Genomic DNA, 21628 nt, shown 5'->3' on the forward strand with positions numbered 1-21628 from the left:
GGTGTGCCAGTAGAATGCACATCTGTGCTCTCCCTTGAAGATCTAAGGGGGTTAGTGCTGGCTGAGGGTAGCACTGGTTAAACCAGCCAAACAGAAGATTTAACTGCAAGTTAGAGGCTGCCTTCCCTACTAGAGATTAATAATAGAGTATAGGTATAGAGAAGTGAATAGGAGAGTGTTTAATTAAGACCAGCTCTGGTAATACTTAAGTTGAGTCTAAAACAGAAGCTGCTGTCTAAAAAAGATAATTAATATGACTTATAAAATATTACATAACTATAAGAATCAGTCAAATGAGGTTAGAAAATATTGGGAAGAGAAAATAGAAAAGCAAATTACGAAGAAACCATGAAGGGCATCTGCACGTCCCACTGTGCAACAAAGATGGGAAGATTTAGGATTTTTGCTTGGAAGTGTTTGTGTACGTATTCTTATATCCCAAGCAGACTTCAGAGAGTTTCTCTGAGGCAGATTTTAAATGTTGGAGGTGTGATGGGAAACAGAAAGGTAAATGAGAACATGGTTTTTGGGAATGCAGCAAGTTGGCAGATTTTAAAAATTCACTACAGAGTATTTTGTTAGGAATGTTGGGGCAGCAAATGGTTGTCACAGAGGAAACTATTCTATTGAGCCAAATCTCCTTTACTACCCAACCTCATGTCAAGTGGTTTTTGAAAGATTTACAATCATTACCCACTTAGAAGGCAGGTGACTTCTTCTTGGGATCTTAATTTCATTTTGGAAGAACTTACTTGTGAACACACTCATGAGGCTGATTTAAAGTTTTTATCTTGGAAAACATTATTATTCATTGCTCTGACTTTTGCAAGAATATGTGAGTTACAAGCTATTATGGTAAGTTGTCCCTATCTCATTTTCCATAAGGATAGCTGGACTTCGAGAACAATTCCTTCAGTTATATCCAAGGTCATGTCAGAGTTTACATTGTCAAGCTATTCATCTTCCTGCTTTCATCATAGAGTCTACAAATAACTTAGAATGTTATGTACTCTGGATGTCCACAGGCAACTTGGATACTATACTGACAAGAAAAAAAACCTTTGGGATTTTTGATAATGAAGGTAAGTAAAAGGGACCAGCAGCGACTAAACACACAATTTATAAATGTTTTTCTCATGGTAGTACTGTTTGTTATTCTTGCCATAACAAAACACTTCCAGGTGAAGTGACCTCTCTACAAGGGCTTTGGCTAGTCCTGTGGTATTTTGGAAAGAAGTGGACTCTGGGAATATACTATTGACAGCAACTTGGTCATCGGTGCACACTTAGAATGTTGTTTAGGCTTGTGAATGGTGCATTAGAAAATAGACTCTTTTTCTAGGTCCGGGTTAAGCTTTGCTAGGAGTGATCTCCGGGATCTCATGGACTCTGATCTGTCTTACCCCTTCCTAGTTTTCTAAGCTGTAGTATTCATGGTTTACTATTAAAATGTCGATGTGAGACTGCACGCATATGAAAATTTCAAACTACAGATGTTCAAATGTTTCATGTTTGCGCACTCAATGTTCGAATGTTTATATTAGCAAATGCAGTGTGCATTCGCTAATATAAATGCGAAGGACTGTACAGAGATAGCGGTACAGTGCTGTTAGGGAAATTCATCCCTTTCCTCACTGTAGTAGGATCTCGGAGTTAGAATATATAGTTAACGGGGGTCACCCCCCCACAGGGGGGTTCTCCCCCCTCCAAAAACGGGATGTTCCTTGCAGGAGTATGGGTCGAATTTGACATTTACGGCAACAACCCATGATTTTCGACATTCTAACCTTCCAGTTTTACAAATTTTCGGTGTTATTTTTAAATTTTTAGTTACATTTTTGTTTTAATTTTCGATTTTTTTAATAGTAAACCGGTATTCATCACATATAGCTTAGGCTACTGACCTAATGATGAACATAGTACAGTTGTATAAGTGAGCTTACCATAACAGTAATGTTCGAATAGATCACTGTTCCAACAGCAGCATCCTGCCAGCATCCTTTTATTCTGCTATTTTTATGCAAGAGTGTAAAATTTTTATTATTGTGAATACTGTTTGGCACATGGCTCTAGTCTCCCTCTCCTGAGGTAAGAAAGCCCTGAGGTTTTGGTGCCTTAGCCACTGATTTTTTTATGCTGCTTCCCTAATGCAGGGGCAGTGGCTAGAGTGCGTGATAGGTGCACTAAAGCTTTCAAGCTTGGCCGTCTGGGTCCAGTCCTTGGCAGAACATCCCATATAGCTTAGGCACCTGTAGTAGCTGTGATCTCTTTGAACATCTATGCAGAATGAGAGAGGAAGAAAGGATGAATCCAGCTGTAGAGCGACAACGGACTGTGTAATTTGAAAAAAGGTCTTGTGAACTAAAAACAATGTCGTATTGGTTATATAGCTGTAATGTTGGTAACGGACTTTGGATTAGTTTACTAGTACAATGAATGGTATATAAAACTTTGTTGTTCTGCCTAAGTGGTTGCGTTGGTCAACAATTTCCATTTGAATTTCTCTTTAATTACTGAGGTTTTGATCTCAATGAAAGGATTACATTTTCTGTTCTAGATTCATGGGAATAACTCTTTCTTTTTTGTTTCTAAATTCTAGGAATCAAAAAAGAGGTTTGACAATGATGAAGAATTTAAAAAACGTGCAGTGCAATGTGCATTAAAACTGCAAAATAAGGAGCCTGACTTTGTTAAAGCATGGTCACTGATCTGTGATGCGTCTAGACAAGGTAACCAGTTTTCACACAGACTCTTCCTTACTGTAAATGTGTATCACTCTTGGACAGCCAGAGAAGGTTGCCCTGCTTGTGACCAGGCCTTTTGCTGTTGTGGTTGAATATGTTATTGTGATGCCAATTACCTGGCTTTAGGAGTAATCTTAAAGTGCTTGAAATTGTCCTCCATAGCTTGTATCTATCCTGGGGTGGGGAACACTAAGATATGACTCAGAAGAAGTGGGGTCCCTAGCAGACTATCCATACTTTTTTATGAGTAGGCACAGATAGTTTTACATGCCTCAAATGTTTGTAAACAACACCGTTTGACCCTGCACAGCTTAACATTTCTGATCCTTGTCATGTTTAGTTACAGATACTCCTGATGCACTGCTCCTGCATATTAGCCACACTGCAAATACTTATCTTTTATTTCCGTAGCTACTTCTTTTCCTTCATTGTCGGTAGTATTGTAGTAAAGCTGTACCAACTTATGTTTTCTGAAAAAAAAAGTTGTCTTATGCCTGTTATCACAGCCTAAATGACAGTGCCTCTAATGTTGCTAATCTAGTTTCTTTTATATATTCAGTGTTTTCCATTACCATCGGCTGCATAAAGTTTGCTAATACTTTATTAATCACATGTCAAGACACCGCCTTGATGCATCTTTGGTTGGCTTCAACTTAGTCGTCTGTCCTTGTTTGGCACAAAACATGGAAGGTCCCTCTTCCTGTGATTTCTGTACGTGGAAGGTCCCTCTTCCTGTGATTTCTGTACGTGGAAGGTCCCTCTTCTGTGATTTCTGTACATGGAAGGTCCCTCTTCCTGTGATTTCTGTACGTGGAAGGTCCCTCTTCCTGTGATTTCTGTACACCTGCTCTAATGTACTGTGTGGTATCGTTCACCTGATGCATAAGTGTGCAGCTCTCCTTGAGTTTGCCAGGTCCTTTTTACCATTTGCACAGCTTAGATCACAGTCATTTCTCCATTTATGAGTCTGCATTCACAGCCTAAACAATTTTATAAGTGTCTATGTGCTCACTGAATTGTAAATCAGGACCTAAACTGACACTACCTTTATTGTCTTGGGGAGGGTCTTGATATTTAAATTTGCAACAAGTGCTATCAATTTAATCCTGCCACTCAGAGGTGTGTAGAGAGAAGCTTTAAGCCTACATCATGGCCAAATAATAACAGCTGGTGAGAGCTCTTTATGTATGACAAGAAGGAGGGTCTACCTGCAGCCCCAGTCAAAGGTTGTAATAACATCACAGACACTCAAAAACAGGACAATGCCTACTATTCCACAGGTTAAGGCTGCTGCAAATCATCCCCATTTCCCACAATCCCTGCAGTTACCTTAGTTGTTCTAGACTAGCTAAAGCTTGATCCTGAATGCCTCAGCAGAGGATGAGGGTAGGAGGAGAGACACTCCACAGTTCTTACTCTAGGGGTCCTGGAGTTCTTGTGCCATGTAGTCAGACAGTTGGGGATTGTCCTTAGTCAGGATCAAGGACCCCCTTTCTAGGAATGCATTCCTCATAGGCTGATAGGCTCATAGGTGAGTACTAGACTAGCTGCCCTTGAGGGTCATTTTAAGCTTAGCCAATTTCCCTGTCAAATGTGAGAATCAAACCCTTTACCTTATGACTGCAAGGTAAACACCTTAAACATTATACCATCCCTAAACCCAAAAGTAAGAATCAAACCCTGTACCATGTGTCTGTGAAGTAAATATTTTAACCATTAGGATAACCCTCAACCATGCCAAACCCATTCCCTTTACCTTTAAGCTGGCAAGTCCAAGTTGGGAAAGGTCTCTTGGGTCATCCTGCCTCAGGGCTAATATCTCTCAAGCTTGATATAATGTGGCTGTTTGATATCTGGTGGAAGCTTCATTTGGAAGTGCAGACTCACACCCTTAGGGAATGTGGGCTGAAACCTTAGCAGGGCCAACTGTGAGTGTCAGTTCATGTGCACCTGTTAAATATTCCATGATATTGACCAAACATCAGTCAAACACTTGTCTTTGGTTCATACTATTTAAAATTTTATTTTATTTCATTTTAATGTTTGTTTATCGGGTGTGTGACCTGAGCTGGTGACCCTTATTAGTTAGGACTAGACCAGTTGTGGGTAAGACTTAATGCAAAGGAAATTATATTGTTATTGGAATGTAAAAGTTGCATTGCTGAGAGTAATATTTAGATAATTCCATAGTAAATTGTAGAAGCAATTCATTAAACATATTCATAATAATGACATCTGGGATAAGAAGTGTTTCTATACGAATCCACAAGGATGGTTCCTTATTATGTGATCGAAACCTTAGAGTATCGAATACCTAAATGTCGATCACTAAATGTCAAAGGTAAAAATTGTGAATGGCTGTTTCCACACAAATGAGTCATTTGGCTATTACGTGGATTTTGTTCTTTCACCACTGTAGAGCGATCTTGGAGTTGGTATATTTAGTTGGGGGGGGTGTGGGGGGCATATCAGGGGTGTGGGGGTGAAGCCCCCTCTTCATTTCTGTTTAAAACTTTTTTATTTGGCCAATGGCATTATTTCCCAATGTGCAAACAGCTGTTTTTGATGTTAAGGGTTCGATATTTCGTGATTGACCTTTAGGTGTTCAATAATTTAAGGTTTTGATCACATAATGTAGACCGCAAGAGGATATATGCGATGTGGGGGACATGACCTGATGGATTCTGTATCTGTGCCCATTTACCCATTCATTGTGGGAGGAGGATATATGCGATGTGGATGACTTGATCCGATAGCCTCTGTATCTGCACCCATTTACCTGCTCATTCTGGGAGGAGGACATATGCGATGTGGAGGACATGACATGATGGCCCCTGTACCCATTTACCCATTTATTCTGGGAGTATGGGAGCTGGGCATTCCTGGACTAGCCAGTAGCCCTACAGCTCATTTGTCCCTGGTAGGGAATCCCAGGTGGTCCTCTATTCTCTGGAGAAAAATCATTTGATAGAGAGATGGCATCTTGCTGGTGCTTCAGGGTGACCCACCGTCTCCCCCCTGGGTGAGCTCCCCTCCCCTCAGCAACTCTTTTGGTCTCCCTTATTGCTGTCTCCTATGTGATCACTCAGACAGGTTGGGCTTACTAGGCTCAGACTTCATAGTGTGTAACATGTAGTGCTCTCACTAGATGTCATCTGTGTAGCAAGCCAGATTTGCTTCCCTCCTCCCTGGACGGGTGACTGAGAAGTGGCTGCTCATTCCCATCCTCCCCAGCCAACTTTTTTTGTTTGTTTTTTAAAAATTGCACTTTTATTTTTGAAGTACTGGGTCTTACAGTATCAAGTTTGCTATTTTTGTTAGAGAGCCAACTCTTGCAGGCAGATGTTACCTATGTCATAGTCATGGCTTTATCTTTCTATAGAACAGAGCTGGCTCTTTTTTTCCAGAGTCACACTTTAGTTTTTGAAGTGCCGAGACTTGCGAAGCCTGGCATATTTTACAGCCAGGTGCTAATTAAATGACTAAGATTGTGGTAGTAATGGATTAGGTGAATGTAGTACAGCATTAGGGGAAATGTGTGATATGAAAGAGTTCTGAAAGCGAGATGAAGATTAAATGTGACACCCGTGTCCCTCATGGACAGGGGGAGCCAGTGTTGATCACAGACCTGCTCTTTTCATAAATCCGTTCTGCGAACTACCCAAAAAGAACAAATGGGGATACTTGGGATTAACATGGCTGGCTTGTAAAGACTCTAGGGCCGTCTAGAGCCTAGTAACCTCTTATGAACCTATGAAAACATTGATGGAGAAGAGAAATTCAAAAGAAGTATTAAATGAAATGAAAACACTAAGGTAGTTTTGTAGTCTATGTATTTATTACAGGTAATATTAAGTCTGAGAGCAGTGACAATCACTTGGATTGGCAAAGTGTTTAAGAATGTTTTTTCTAAAGAGGAGTAAGATAAAATTTCTGACGAAGTGTTTAAGAATGTTTTTTCTAAAGAGGAGTAAGATAAAATTTCTGACGTTAGAAGGGTTGGTCCAAATTCTGTTAGGAAAATTGGGAAAAGGGACTCCATGTGGAACAGATTTGGCAGATGGTCTCTCAGGAAATAATTCTTTAGGCTTGTTCATAGTTGGTGAGTTAGTGGTGGGCAGAAGTTAAGGAAGAGTACCTTCTGTAAGAGACTGGAGAAGAGAAAGGTGGATCCTTAAATGTTGTAAAGGGTATTATGCAAGCAAAAAACGAGTTTAATTGAGAAAACCAGAATGTCAAATAATTTTTTTTTTTTTCACTTTTTTAACATCATTTATAAATTGAATTGCATAGTGTAAAATGAGGGATGGCATGTTTCAATGTTCTAATAAGAACACTCTGAAGTGGTTTTCCTTCTTAATCTGTAGGTTCTGTGGGAGGTTTTATGTAGCAAAAGAGACTTTTTCAGCATGCAGCTAGGAGAGGGTGGAGTCAACAACCACATCTGGATATTTGTAGGAGTCGGTAGAATAAGTGAGATTGCCTGACGTATCAGTAAGAGTCCAAGGGAACATCAGGTTATGCTATGGGCAGTACCAAAGGGTATAGTTTAGTTTTAGAAGAATCCACAGACAGTTTATTTTCAAAGAATAAGTGCAAGAGTTGGATGAAACCTTGAAGATGGGATGAGAAAATCAGGATTATTAGAGCTTCAAAGAGCAAGTCATTTCCATAAAGATTCATTTTAGCTCCAGTAAAGTCATATGAGAACTTGTTAAAAACTGAAAGGATAAGCCCTAAAACTGAAACCTTTTTGACTTTTGGAAGAAGTGAGTAGAACAGAGGGTTTAGTTGAAAAAGTGAGTAGAACAGAGGGTTTTGTTGAAAAGAATTATGAATGGGTGCTTAAAGAAGTAGTCTTTAATCCACTTAAGCAGTCAGTAGATAATATATGACATTTGAGTTAGAAGTAAGGCCTGGTCAGCAAAGTCAAATGCCTTTTTTAAAATCAAAGAAGATATCTCTGGTTATTAAACCAAAGTCTATATTGTATTGTAAAGAAAGTCTGTCCTGTGGTAGTACTGGATTTTGATATAAAACCTTATTGAAGTCTATGTCCTGTGGTAGGTGACTATCTTTTGGGGAGAATAAATAAGGGTCTACTTATATTATTGACTGACAGCAGTTTTTGTCCCAATCTAATATCAGAATGGTACACAGAAAGTGGCTGCCTTTTGGGGGTAGGGGTGAAGAGTCATGTTGTATTTACAAATGACACCAGTATCTTGAAATATGACAGTGAGCTTTTGTACCTTAATTTTCATACCAATTTAACAGGGGGGGATGCACAGAAAATGACTACCTATTCTTACGGGAGACAGGTAATTTGATTTATATATTCGCACAAGCATTTATCTTCTCCGTTTATTATGGTGTTTGTCAGCTTTGAGCATTAAAATTTGAGTAATACTTATTTCTTTCGTGAAATAAAAAGCAGAATTGAATATTTTCTGTACACACGATTTTTGTTCCGAATATCTTTGGATCCAGGTTTGGAAAAAAAGCTCTAAAATGTACCTCAGAAAATCTATTACCCCATGGCTTCTGGTTGTCTGGATACTCCCGAACACCCCCCCCCCCCAGCATAATTTAGTTATTACGGGGTAGTAGTCAGAGTGTGTTAAAAAGATGCTGAAAAAAACAAAGTTAGAATAAGACTGAATGTCCTTCTTTGACCACAGTTTTTGTTCAATCAGTGGACAAAAGAAACCTTCTATCTTCTGGGGGGGCTTGTAGCCCCCAGACCTCTGGCTTACTGCAGTTGTTAACTCCACAGTTATCAGGGTGTAGTGTTGCTTACAGAGAACATATATGAATGAATGAATACCACTAGCAAAAACTGAAGAGTTAGACAAACTGGGAGGAAAAAAAAAAGTAATCTGGATAGTGTGAGTTGGCCATGATAGTTGTGTGTGTGGGGCGGGGGGACCATAGGGCCTTTTTTGCCTAGGATACAAGTTTACCTAAGACACCAGCCCTGTTAGTAGATATGGAATTGAAATGAAACTTGAACAGTGGAACAAGGTGCACTAAGGGATTAGTAGAAAAATGAGTGGGATGGGGGGAGCAATTTTGGAGAACTACATTTGAAGGAACTCTGCACAGCCTAGCCAGAATAGTGGGGATTTGTTTTGTTTCTTTAAGGGTTTAAGTATTTTGCCTTTAGTGCGGTAAGACAATTTTCTTATTTCTTAAAGTAATTTGTTGTTGGCATGTATGGTACTTTGATTTTGCAGCTTTATTATCTTTATTTATCTGCACACACACACACACACACACACACACACACACATATATATATATATATATATATATATACATATATATATATATATACATATATATATATATATATTTATTTTTATTTTATTTTATTTTTTTGAGAGTTACTGTGTGGCATAAGTGTTCTAGGTTATTGGAAACCTTCCATTTCTATTAAAGTTTATCTCATGCTCTCAGCTGTTTTTTTTCATATCGTGAAGTCCGGGGACAAGTTTTTCTTCCATATAACCCTTTATCAGTTCTACCATTTAGATATATTCAACTTTTTTATGAGCTGAAACACTTTTATCACATCAAGCCTATCTGTCAACAACTGCTTCTTTAACTTCTTCCAAATTTATATTATTTTCTCTGGTAATGACTGTCCCAACTCTGTTGTTCTTCCTTTCTTGTTTCCTGGCATCATTGTCTTCTCTATAAAATCCTGTCTTCATATCACTCGACCAAAGTATTTGAGTTTTAGTTCTACTTTCATATCTCCCTATAAACACTGTTGAGTGATTTTGGTCTTGCAGTCTATATAATTCTCAAAGGTTTTCTGCAATATCACAGTGCACAAGCATTTTTTTGTATGAGAGGGCATAATAAATTAAGATACCATAAATGATGATTTGGATACTGTACTTGATAAGAAGGAACCACCTTAATCACCCCTTGGCTTGAAAGAAGAATAAAAAATAAATGTGTTTGGTGTTATTATTAACACACACATAATTTTTTTAATATTTCAGAGTACTTTTTCTTTAAAAATATGATCTGTGTTTATGTTTCCTCTGATTGGTGTTTTTTTTTTTTTTTAAAGTTAAATAACATTTAAAGTTGTGGAGCTTAATTTTAATTATCCAAGGAAATCCTGAGATTACTATGACAAAATTGCTCATAGGTTTATTGGTTTAGTAAAGTCTTAGAACAGTATTAATGGTTTTAAGTATACATAAAGTGAATATAAAGAAAAATTGTAAGGTAGAGGCTTAGGTCATGTATGGGTCATTTGGAGAGCTGGTTATTCGACATTTGCACTGTCATTCCAGGAGTTAGAGAAGGAAATCACTGGGACCTTTGCTTTGCCTTTTGTGCCACTAACGACCTCACCCTATTTGATCTCCTGCACCACTGCAGAACCAACAGCTACACAAATACCATTACCAGGTATCTTAATGTACAGAAAAATAAACAAGACATGGTGCCAGGACAGGTTCCTAACTCAATGCATTCCTCACCTCCACATCAAACAAAGCAGTACCCTGGCAAACTTCAAATTCATTCTTAATAACTAGATGGACAACCATGAACTCTTCTGTAGATTCATTTCATAGCTTTCCCGGACAAAGGAGGTCAATACCACTGAATTATATTGTAATTTCAAGGGCTTATGTGGTTAGACTCTCTATGGTCTTAGTTATTGCTTGCATTGATTTTTGTCTATGAAGCCATGAAACAAAAAGTGCTGTGCATTTTGGAAAGGTTTTGAGAAGGTCTTAATCAGAGAAAATGAAGAGAAAGATTTATTGTACCTTTTTTTCTATTAACTAAAACAGCCATAGGACTTGAGACAGAGAAACACAGTTCTAATCCTACAAATTAAGCTCTAGAAATTTCCCCAGCTGCTCTCATACAGTAATGGAGATGCTTTAACTAACAACTACATAATAATTGACAATGAAACAAAGTATAATAAAGAACTGCTGCATAATCAAAACAAAACAAATTAATTGAAAAACACTGATTTTCCAGCACTTATTATGATTTAAAAGCTTTTTTTTTCACATATTGTACTTATTTGACTGCCTGCACTTTTAAAAAAATAGTTTTTTGTTTAAATAGTTTACCTGTTGTAGGCTACACACTAAAGTGCGATAGCCTTTTCTGATCGCTTGTAGTCGTTTAAAGCTGTTTTAAGTGTACTTTTTACTGTTTTTGCCTTATCTTTTCAAAAAAAAAAACAAACAAAATTACTTTTTGTTCCCGCCTTTCTAAGCTAGTATAGTCCAGTTTTCAGGCTAGTGCTGAATTCAGGGCTGTGTTACAAGTTTCGGAGTTGCCCGTACCTTACTTGTATAGAGGGAAGAGAGGGGAACTTTGAGCAGCCATCTGTCCCTGGAGGAGTGGTTCCAGCCCAGACGTTAGAAGTTTAAAAACCTCGTTTGCACGGTTTTGTGTGCCGGGCAGCACCAGTTAGCTAGGGTTAAATTATTCCAGTTCCACTAAGTCTCCTCTTCAGTTTTTCACGTGAAACTAGTCTAACTGTCAACCTAAGCACTCAAAAAGCATCCTACAGTCCAGCACTTGCTTAGACCTAATAGCAAGCACTAATATACCCAGACACTTGATTGCCCAGCAGGGCAAGGCTCTTTATCCACCCCTCACCAACCAAGCGACTAAGCAGCTCACCCTACTATTCAGGCATGACCAAAAGGCAACTTCAGGTGTACTCTCCTGTCCAGCTGGTGAATCTGGGTATCCTGAGGCAATGTTACAATTGCTTCACGTATACAGACAACCCTCTCCTCCTACCACAAAACACTAACATATGCGAGAGATGCAGTTATACAGCCAAATTGGAGGCTAAGATCTCTCCACCCAAGACTGGAACAGACAGTCATGAAGAGAAGGTTAACACTTACACCACACCTCCAGCCTCACATAGACCTACTAAACCAGCGCTGGCAAAAAATTCACATAAATATACAAAATCATACTCAGAGGCTCTAAATAACAACCTGCAAAAGCATCGGAGAGTTCCAAAGCAGACACCCACAAAACCTGCACCTCCCGTCACAAACCAGACAACACATAAAACACAAAATCAATGTGCCACGCAGTCACAGCCCTTAAGGTGAAATAACATACCTAACACACTAGTAATAGGTGACTCAATAGTCAGGCACACTGAAGCCCCACTCACTAGGCTGGACTAAAAGAAGGTTACTGTTACCTGCCTGTAGGGAGCCAGAATCCACCACATAACACAAGCACTTAGGTCACTCCAGAACAAGTACAAATATGACTCTGTCATTGTTCATGTTGGTGTGAATGACCTGAGATGTACCTCCCTGGACTACATGAAGAGAGACATGGAAGAGCTCTCTGATCATGTAGCCTAGGCGGGTATAACCCTGACCCTGAGTAGCATCCTCCCCTCACCAAGAATGATACATCAGTATAAAGAAAAAATGATCAATTTCAACAATTGGCTACACTGTCATTCAAAGAGGATCCAGAGTCTGTCAGCCTGGAATGACATGGTCGACAAGCCACGTTGGTTCGCAAGAGACGGCTTGCACCTGTCACCCTTTAGCTTTCGAATACTGGCCAAGGCTCTTGCTGCCCCCATAGTGCCTTTTTTAGTCAAGGCTCAAAATTCAAACCCACCTCCGTAAACAGCACAAGTAAAAAAAAATGAGGGTTATGCTACTCAACTCCAGGAGTTTAAATCTCAAAATGCACGTGCTCGAAGCACTCCTCAGTATGGAGAACGTCAACATCTGTGCAGTAACTGAAACCTGGTTCAAGGCTCCAGACAGCACCCCAGCACTACTGGGCTACAACTCATGCCACACATTTCGGCCACAGAACACGGACCAAAACACAAAAGAAGGGGGTGTATCCATAGTCATCAAGGATACCCACACCTCCAGGTTAGTGGCACAACATGATACCTCTGAGATCATCCATGTGCAACTAACATCGGGCAAATCTCAATGCAAATTGTGGCCTGCTATGGATCACCCTCCATGACCCAGTACCACCACTCCGCCTTTCTGGAGACACTGGAAAACATGAAGGTCCTACCGAACACCCTGATATTGGGAGATTTCAATTACCCTACCATTAACTGGGAAAACTACTTGAGTACAAACTCCCAGGCTCAGCGCTTCCTGGAATTTATCAACTCAAATGCCCTGGATCAGCTGGTAAACTCCCCTACCAGAGACCGCAACATATTGGACCTAGTCATCACCAACATGGGCGACAGGTGTTCCGTACCGGAGGTTAACCCGTCACTGGTTAGATCAATCCATAAACTAATCACCATGGATGTCCACACCCCTCCACCACCCCCAACTAAGGAAACCACAGTGAAAAACTTTTCTAAAGCAAATTTCACCTTACTTAAGGCAGAGGTGGTAAGTTTCACAGTTCCCACGCTAAAGGATAGCACTGCCCAAGATGCAGAATCCTTTACAGTTGCACTGTGTGAGCACCTACAAGGATGCATGGATTGTGCCATCCCTATCAAAACCAAGACTCACTCCCCTAAGAGAATGAAACCAGTCTGGTGGACCCCTGCCATAAACAGGTTATACAACAAAAGGAGGAAACTAGTTCAGAAAAAAAGCAAATCCCAAGAAGGAAAGACATCCCTGATCAGTATCAGTAAGAAACTAAGGTCCCTCATAAAATCATCCAAAGCTAACTTCGGAAGAAAAATAGCCAAGGATTCAAAAGATAACCACAAAGCCTTCTTTAGCTATGTCAAGAATCTAAGCGGCAACTTGCAGATATGCTCTGAGCTAGTGCAAAATATCACAAAATATACTGAACCTACTGGTATTGCCAACATCCTGGCAGATTCAGTGCAAACTTCACCTCCCTCTCACCTTCAAAAGGGCCCACAACAATACTGGAAAAGTGTAGTGTCCCAGAAATCACAGAACCACAGGTGAAAACAGCTCTTTCGAACTAACCCCCCACCTAAACACGCTGTTCAACCTCAGCCTCTCTCTAGGCTACATGCCCATAGAATAGCGCACAGCAAAAGTTATTCCTCCCCACAAAGGAGGGGCCACAACTGACCCTTGTAACTATCGCCCCATAAGCCTGACTAGCCTGGTCTGCAAGGCTATGGAGCGCATCATCATGGAACTCATTAACAAAGACATTGGGAACCTCCAAACACTTGACCCGACTCAGTTCGGCTTTGTTAAGGGCAGATCATGCCTACTAAACCTAGATGACTTCTTCAAGACAGTCACCAAGGCCATAGACGAGGGAAAGGTGGTTCACACAGCCTACTTTGATCTCGCCAAGGCATTCAACACCATTCCTCACTCAGATATTATAGAAAAACTCACCAGCCTGAACATAAACCCCTACATCACAAGATGGGTTGCCAACTGGCTTACAGGCAGAACTCACACGGTAAGAATAGCGGGCTCCAGATCCGACTCTAAACCAGTCACAAGTGGTGTCCTGCAAGGCTCTGTTCTGGGACCCCTGCTGTTTGGCATATATTTCTCAGAAGTATGGCTAACCAAGTTCACCGAAGACTGCAAACTGTGAGCCATAATTGACACTCCGGTTGACATGGACATCCTTCAAAAAGGCCTTACTGAGACAGACACCTGGAGTCAAAGTCATGGCCTCAAGCTAAATGCCAAAAAATGCATAGTCATCCCATGTGGGAAAAACAAAACACCCACGAATTACCACATAGGTGGCAGCCTCCTTAATACAGAAGAGGTAATAAGAGATCTGGGGACCCAGGTAGATAGGAATCTCTCCTTTGAGAATCATATTGCCAAAGTAGTTAGAAAATCTTTCTATGTGGCCCATCTAATTACTAAGGGGTTCACATCTAGAAATAAAGAGGTTATAATGCCCTTCTACTCATCACTCATCAGACCCATCATAGAGTATAATGTCCCATTTGGGATGTACTTCACAAGACATTTGAAACAACTGGAAAGACCACAAAAGCACCTCACTAAGAGGATTACTGGACACAAACAAATGTCCTATGCAGCCCAACTGAAAAAACTCCAGCTGTACTCAGTGGCATATCGCTTACTCAGAGGTGATCTCTGCCTGACTTACAAAGCCATGTCCAACTCAGAATTGATGGACATGCTCCACCTAAAGAAATCAGTCACTGCGAGCCATGCTGTCTAGTGAGCTAAACCTCACCACAACAATAAATAGAACATGCTGGAGGGATAGATTCCTGTCACAGAGACTCCCCATGCTTTGGAACAAAATTCATAACTACATTAGGCAGAGCCCCTCACTAACACTCTTCAAGAGAAACTTTGATGAGTGGATGGGTAACAGAAAATACACCCCTAGGATCACTTCATTGGCTCTGCTTGATAGAGGCTCAGTTAATTAATCAATGGGGCAGTGAAAGCAGACACATTCTGGCTAGGCTTATAAATGCCCTTGGGTAGATAGCCTAGTACCTACTTATGAACCTATGAAAATGTTAGGCTAGGGTTGTAATGTACAAAATAAAGAACATGTATAATCTTGTTTACATCCTGTTTGAATTACTTAACTGAAAACAGCCTTGTAAAATAATTAATAAAAACATTGGTAAGTACCTCTGTAGCTGTCTAGTTATTAACTGAAACTAAACCTGATGATGACAGGACACACATAAAAGCATATGAACATCAGGCAAGGACACTGGTTTTCTATTTTTCTAGAAAAAAAGACTGGTAAATCCCAAATTTGGATGGTCTGAATATGGAAGTACATGAGATGTTCATGGACTGTGCTATTTTAGGCCAGCATTACTTGTATTTCTTTTTGTATTTAATACATAAAACGCTGACAGTGTTATTTAGCACTGTGTGCTTAGACTTTGTTTTATTTGTTGCTTATATGTAGAGGCATTAAAAGGTGTTTTAAAATCATGATATTTTACCAGAAACTGACAGCAGTGAGAACCCCATCCTCTATTCCTTGAATATTCTTGACTAGAGTGTGGCTGCCCTTCTAGGGTAACTCATCACACCAGAAAAGCAGGTGAGAACAGGTCAGTGGTGAACTGAGCAGCTACTCATAGTCAATGCTACAAACAGGAGGAAGATGATGGAACTGAAAAAAATGAAAATCTTCAAAATGCAGGTGCTTCCAGTAAGCTGGAGGGGTGCCTTGCTATGAGGAGCACCTAGGACTCTATAGAAAACTGCTGACATGTCTAGGAATCCTCACCAAATAGGGATAGTCACCAAAAGTGCATCCTTAGATACAGTGGGGAGTACAGCAGTGACTTGGATTATCTGCTTGTAACAAACTAATGTTAGCACTTGTGTTAGTCCCTAATGTTCAAATGAAGATCTCTGTCCACACCTTCATGTCATGTGCACATAATGTCTACATATGTAATGCATACAATTAACATACAATTATATTCATCAGTGTACATATGGTCACCAGTCCACTGGTCCCCATTATTCCATCTTCTTTCCCAGCTGCCGTGGCAATGGCTGAACAGGCATTTCCAGGTGTTTAATGCCACTGGCTTGCTGTGCATAGCTCCTGCATGCCACCGCTGTTACTCTGATTGCAACAATCACATCAGTGTTTTTCCTTGTGATCTGCAGTATGTGGGAAGCTTCACACTATGGTGAGTTGTCCTGTAGTGATATAGCCGTATTCCTTCTCTGCTGTGTGGAGGTATATCTCTGTCAGGTCTATGGTCATCTGATCATTTCTTTGGTCACTAACATGAAGAGTTTTGCATTTACTAAATGGAATGTGAACAGCTGGATTGTTAACTGTTATTCATTGCATACCTTTAGTTAATAAATGCAGTTTGAACCTTCAGTACAGCAGTACATTATCTTGTTTGTATGGCTAATGGCAGTTCATTCTCCCCCAAAACTTTTCTTTTTTGGGTTTCTTTCCCCCTTCTTTTGGGTTCTTCATACTGCACATGACTACTTTAAATGAGATGTAACAGGACACACACGTGCCCATCATATTAATCTAATAGCAAGGGTGTAGCTAATCATAATCAGTGTACTGAAATCAGTATATTGTTTTCTGAGCATCTCTTGCAAATGTCAACACTCAAAAAGCACAGAATGTTGAGAACTGTGTAAATGAATATTCACGGTATAGCGGTACACAAAGAATTCTTGTTCAAAAGGAATACACCTCGAAAACTAGCTTTTCATGGAAATAAATTCTAACAGTTGAAAATAACATGCTTCTTCCCATGTATCTGGGGGTATCATTTTGAGGGCTGAGTACATTTTTAAACTGACAAGTGGGTAGTGGGGGCAGCAACATTAGGTTTGAGTACAAACTGTAAATCTCTGGCTACACCCCTGTTAATAGTAGACGATTGTGGGTCCTTCACTCTGTGTTCAAGCCCCTGTGTGAGTCACTCCAATTACTTCAGCAGTGAGGTTTGGTAATTTTGTGCCCTCTTCATCATGTCTCTTGCAGTTGTAACCCTGTATTTGTTGAGAAGGTCAGCAAATTCCCCTGCACAGCAGGGTTTATGTAGTGTAAAGGGCATGTATGCATCCAGTATGTGAGGGCTTTAGATTTTATTTATTACTTTAACTAGATAAATGCGATTATCTGCATGGACCTTTATCAGACAGTATTTAAAAAATAAACATGTGAAATGGAAAAAATTAGAATGTTTCTAAGTATTTTGATAGTTGTAGATGGTTTTAACAAATGTCAATGCATGGGGTGGACACCACCATAATTTTTTTTTTTTTTTATGTGCATAGGTGAGTACTAGGCTACCTGCCCTTGTGAGCCATTTTAAGCCTAGCCAATTATCCCTTGTGAGACTCAAACCCAGTACCTTGTGTTTATACTATTCTAGCATGTCCAAAGGTCAGTTGTCAATCTCCTCTCCGGTCCAGCTGGTGAATCTGGGAATCTTGAGGCAATGTTAAAACTGCCTCATGTACACAGACAACCCTCTCCTCCTCCCAACAAATTCCAACACATGTGAGAGATGCAACCATATAGCTAAACTGGAGGCTAAGCTCTCTCAACTCAGTACTGGCACAACCAGTCAGGAGGAAAAGGAAACCACACTCACTACAATTCCAGTCTCACATAGACCTACCACGACAGCAAACCAAACACATAAACACACAAAAACATACTCGGAGGCTCTAAATAAAAATCTCCCTAAGCAGCAGAGACCTCCAAAGCAGATACCCAAGCAACCGCTACCCCAAAACAAAACACGTGCAACACATAGCTCACAAAGCCAGTGTGCCGAACAGTCACAGCCCTTAAGGCTAAACAACACAGCTGATACATTTGTAATAGGTGACTCTATCGTCAGGCACACTGACTTCCCGCTTACCAGGCTGAACAAGGAGAAGGTCACGGTGAGCTGCCTGTCGGGCGCTAGGATCCATCACATAACATAAGCACTCAGGTCACTCCAAAGCAAGTACAAATATGACTCAGTCATTGTCCATGCTGGTGTGAATGACCTGAGATGTACCTCCCTGGACTACATGAAAAGAGACCTAGAGGAGCTCTCTGAGCATGTAGCCCAGGCCGGTATGACCCTGACCTTGAGTAGCATCTTACCCTCACCAAGAATGACACCACAATATGAAGACAAGATGATAAATTTCAACAATTGGCTTAAGTATTGGTGTCATTCAAAGGGGATCCAATGCCTGTCAGCCTGGGATGACATGCTCGATAAGCCACGATGCTTCGCTAGAGACAGCTTACACCTGTCACCCCTGGGCTTTCGCATATTGGCAAAGGCTCTTGCTACCCCCATAGTGCCTTTTTTAGGCAAGGCTCAAAAGACAAACCCACCTCCATAGGTATCACAAGGGATAAGAAACTAAGAGTAATGCTACTCAACACCAGAAGTCTAAACCTCAAGATGCATGCACTCGAAACTCTCCTTAGCATGGAGAACATCGATATCTGTGCAGTAACAGAAACCTGGTTCAAGGCTCCCAAGAGCACCCCAGCACTACCAGGTTATACCTCATACCATGCTTTTCGGCCCCAAAACTTGGACCGAACCACAAAAGGAGGGGGAGTATCAGTATTCGTCAAAGATACCCACACCTCCAGGTTGGTGGCACAGCACGAAGCATCAGAGACTATCCATGTGCAACTAACAGTGGGTAAAACTGCCTTCCAGTTTATAGCCTGCTACAGACCACCCTCCCAAACACAGGAACCCCACTCGGCCTTCCTGAGAATACTGGAAAATATGAAGGTCTCTCCAAACACCATTATATTGGGCGACTTCAACTACCCAAACATAGACTGGGAGCATTACTCTAGCTCCAACACCCTAGCCCAAAGGTTCCTAGAATTTATAAACACAAATGCTATGGAACAACTTGTTACCACTCCCACAAGAGGGGAAAACATACTGGACCTGATCATCACCAACATGGGGACACTATGCTCCAGACCAGAAGTGTATCCCTCACTGGTAAGATCAGACCATAAACTAATCTCACTGGATATTCACATCCCGACCCCACCCCCTGCCCAGAAAACCACAGTGAAAAATTTCTCTAAAGCAAATTTCACACGCCTCAAAACTGAGGTGGAATCCTTCAAAGCCCCCGGGCCTGAGGAAAATACGGCCCAGACCACAGAATCCTTTATAAACGCATTCTATGAACACCTTCAGGAATGCATGGATCATGCAATCCCAAATAAAACCAAGACCCAATCCTCCAAAGGCAGACATCCTGTCTGGTGGACCCCAGCCATAAACAAACTATACAATAGAAGGAGGAAGCTACTACATGATAGAGCAAAATCCCAAAAAGGGAAGGCATCTCTGATCAGTATTAGCAAAAAACTACGGGCACTCATAAAATCGTCTAATGCCAGCTTCGAGAGAAAAATTGCACAGGACACTAAGGATAATCACAAAGCTTTCTTTAGTTATGTTAGGAACCTGGGTGGGAATTCCCAGATATGCTCAGAATTAGTCCAAAATGACAAAAAATACACCGAACCCACAGACATTGCCAACATCCTAGCTGACAGGTTCAGTGCAAACTTCTCCCCCCCACCAAAAGGGCAAATATCTATCCCAACAGAGTGCTGCCCCCCTGACATCTCAGATGCTCAAGTAAGAGCCGCCCTCTCCAAAGCACAAAACACAGCATCAATGGGGACCAGACGGTGTCCCGGGCTGCGTCCTACATGAACTCCAAGAAGAGCTAAACCGAAACATAAAACTATTGTTCAATCTCAACCTTACTACAGGATATGTACCCAAATAGTGGCGTACAGCAACAGTGGTCCCTCTCCACAAAGGTGGTGCCTCAACGTATCCTGGAAACTATCGCCCCATAAGCCTGACTAGCTTGGTCTGCAAAGCTATGGAAAGGATCATCATGGACCTCATAAATAAAGATATTGGGGACCTACAGACACTGGATCCTACCCAGTTTGGCTTTGTTAAGGGCAGACCCTGCCTCTTAAACCTGGTCAATTTCTTTGAAACAGTCACCAAGGCCATTGACGAGGGGAAGGTGGTCCACACAGCCTACCTGGACCTCGCAAAAGCCTTTGATACAATACCCCACTCGGGCATTATAGATAAGCTCACCAGCTTAAATATAAACCCCTATGTCACTAGATGGGTTGCAAACTGGCTCAAGGACAGAACCCACATGGTTAGAATTGTTGGAGCCATGTCAGACTCCAAACCAGTTACAAGTGGCGTCCCACAAGGCTCAGTCCTGGGACCTCTCTTGTTCAGTATATATTTCTTGGTGGTACAGGCCAACATGGAAGGACTATGGCTGACCAAGTTCGCAGATGACTGCAAACTGTGCGCCATAATCGACTCTCCAGCCGACACAAGCATCCCCCAAAAGGGCCTCATAGAAACAGACAACTGGTGCCAGAGCCATGGCCTCAAGCTAAACGCCAAAAAGTGTATAGTCATCCCCTTTGGCAAAAACAAAGTGCCCACAAATTACCACATAGGTGGTAATCTATTAAGTACAGAAGAAGACATTAGGGACCTGGGGACCCAAGTTGATAGCAATCTCTCATTTGACAACCACGTGGCCAAAGTGGTTAGAAAAACATTTTATATAGCCCACCTAATCATGAAGGGATTCACATCTAGATCAGGGGAGGTCATTGTGCCTCTTTACTCATCCCTCTTCAGGCCCTTAATTGAGTACAATGCCCCTTTTGGAATGTACCTTACCAGACACCTGCAGCAACTGGAAAGACCCCAAAAGTACCTCACCAAGAGGATCAAAGGGCTCAAACAGATGCCATATGCTGCCCAGTTAAAGAAACTCCAGCTTTACTCAGTGGCATACCGCCTGCTCAGAGGCGATCTGTGCCTGACATATAAAGCCATGTCCAACCCAGAATTAATGGACATGCTGCACCTCAGAAAATCCAAATCCCATCGAGCTACGTGCTCGAGACACTTGAACCTCAGCATTGAAATAAATAGGACATGCTGGAGGGACAGATTCATAACCCAGAGGCTCCCTTCACTCTGGAATAAAATCCCAGTCCAGGTTAGGCAGAGTCCCACATTGACTCTCTTCAAAAGAAATCTTAATGAGTGGATGGGAGATCATAGCTTTACCCTGGCTATCACTTCTGTGTCACTGTTAGACAGAGGCACAGTATACTAACCTCAAAATAGGGCGTAGCAAAATTAATTTAAAATGGGTGGCGAAAGCCAAACACACTCTGGCTAGGCTTATAAATGCCCTAGGGCAGATAGCCTAGTATGAACCTATGAACCTATAAGGCAAGCACCTTAACCATTAGGCCACACTCCCAACCAGTAATTGATAGATCCCTTCCATTTCCCAAGTTCATTAATACTGCTTTTGTTAGATATAAAGGATTCTGTTATGGCA

At 41.1% G+C, this 21628-nt stretch overlaps 1 protein-coding gene across 2 annotated transcripts in view; it reads left to right on the forward strand.

The window, feature by feature from the left end:
• Positions 1 to 21628, forward strand: part of LOC122814000 (arginine--tRNA ligase, cytoplasmic-like) — a 641564-nt gene that overhangs the window by 469393 nt on the left and 150543 nt on the right. For both annotated transcript variants that reach the window (XM_044086583.1, XM_044086582.1), the window contains exon 7: positions 2600 to 2729. In XM_044086583.1, coding sequence (XP_043942518.1) covers positions 2600 to 2729 — 130 coding nt within the window. The remainder of the gene's footprint in view (positions 1 to 2599; positions 2730 to 21628) is intronic.

Source organism: Protopterus annectens, chromosome 10.part0 (assembly GCF_019279795.1).
Source record: "Protopterus annectens isolate FY-2018-M chromosome 10.part0, PAN1.0, whole genome shotgun sequence".
NCBI classification, from domain to species: domain Eukaryota; kingdom Metazoa; phylum Chordata; order Ceratodontiformes; family Protopteridae; genus Protopterus; species Protopterus annectens.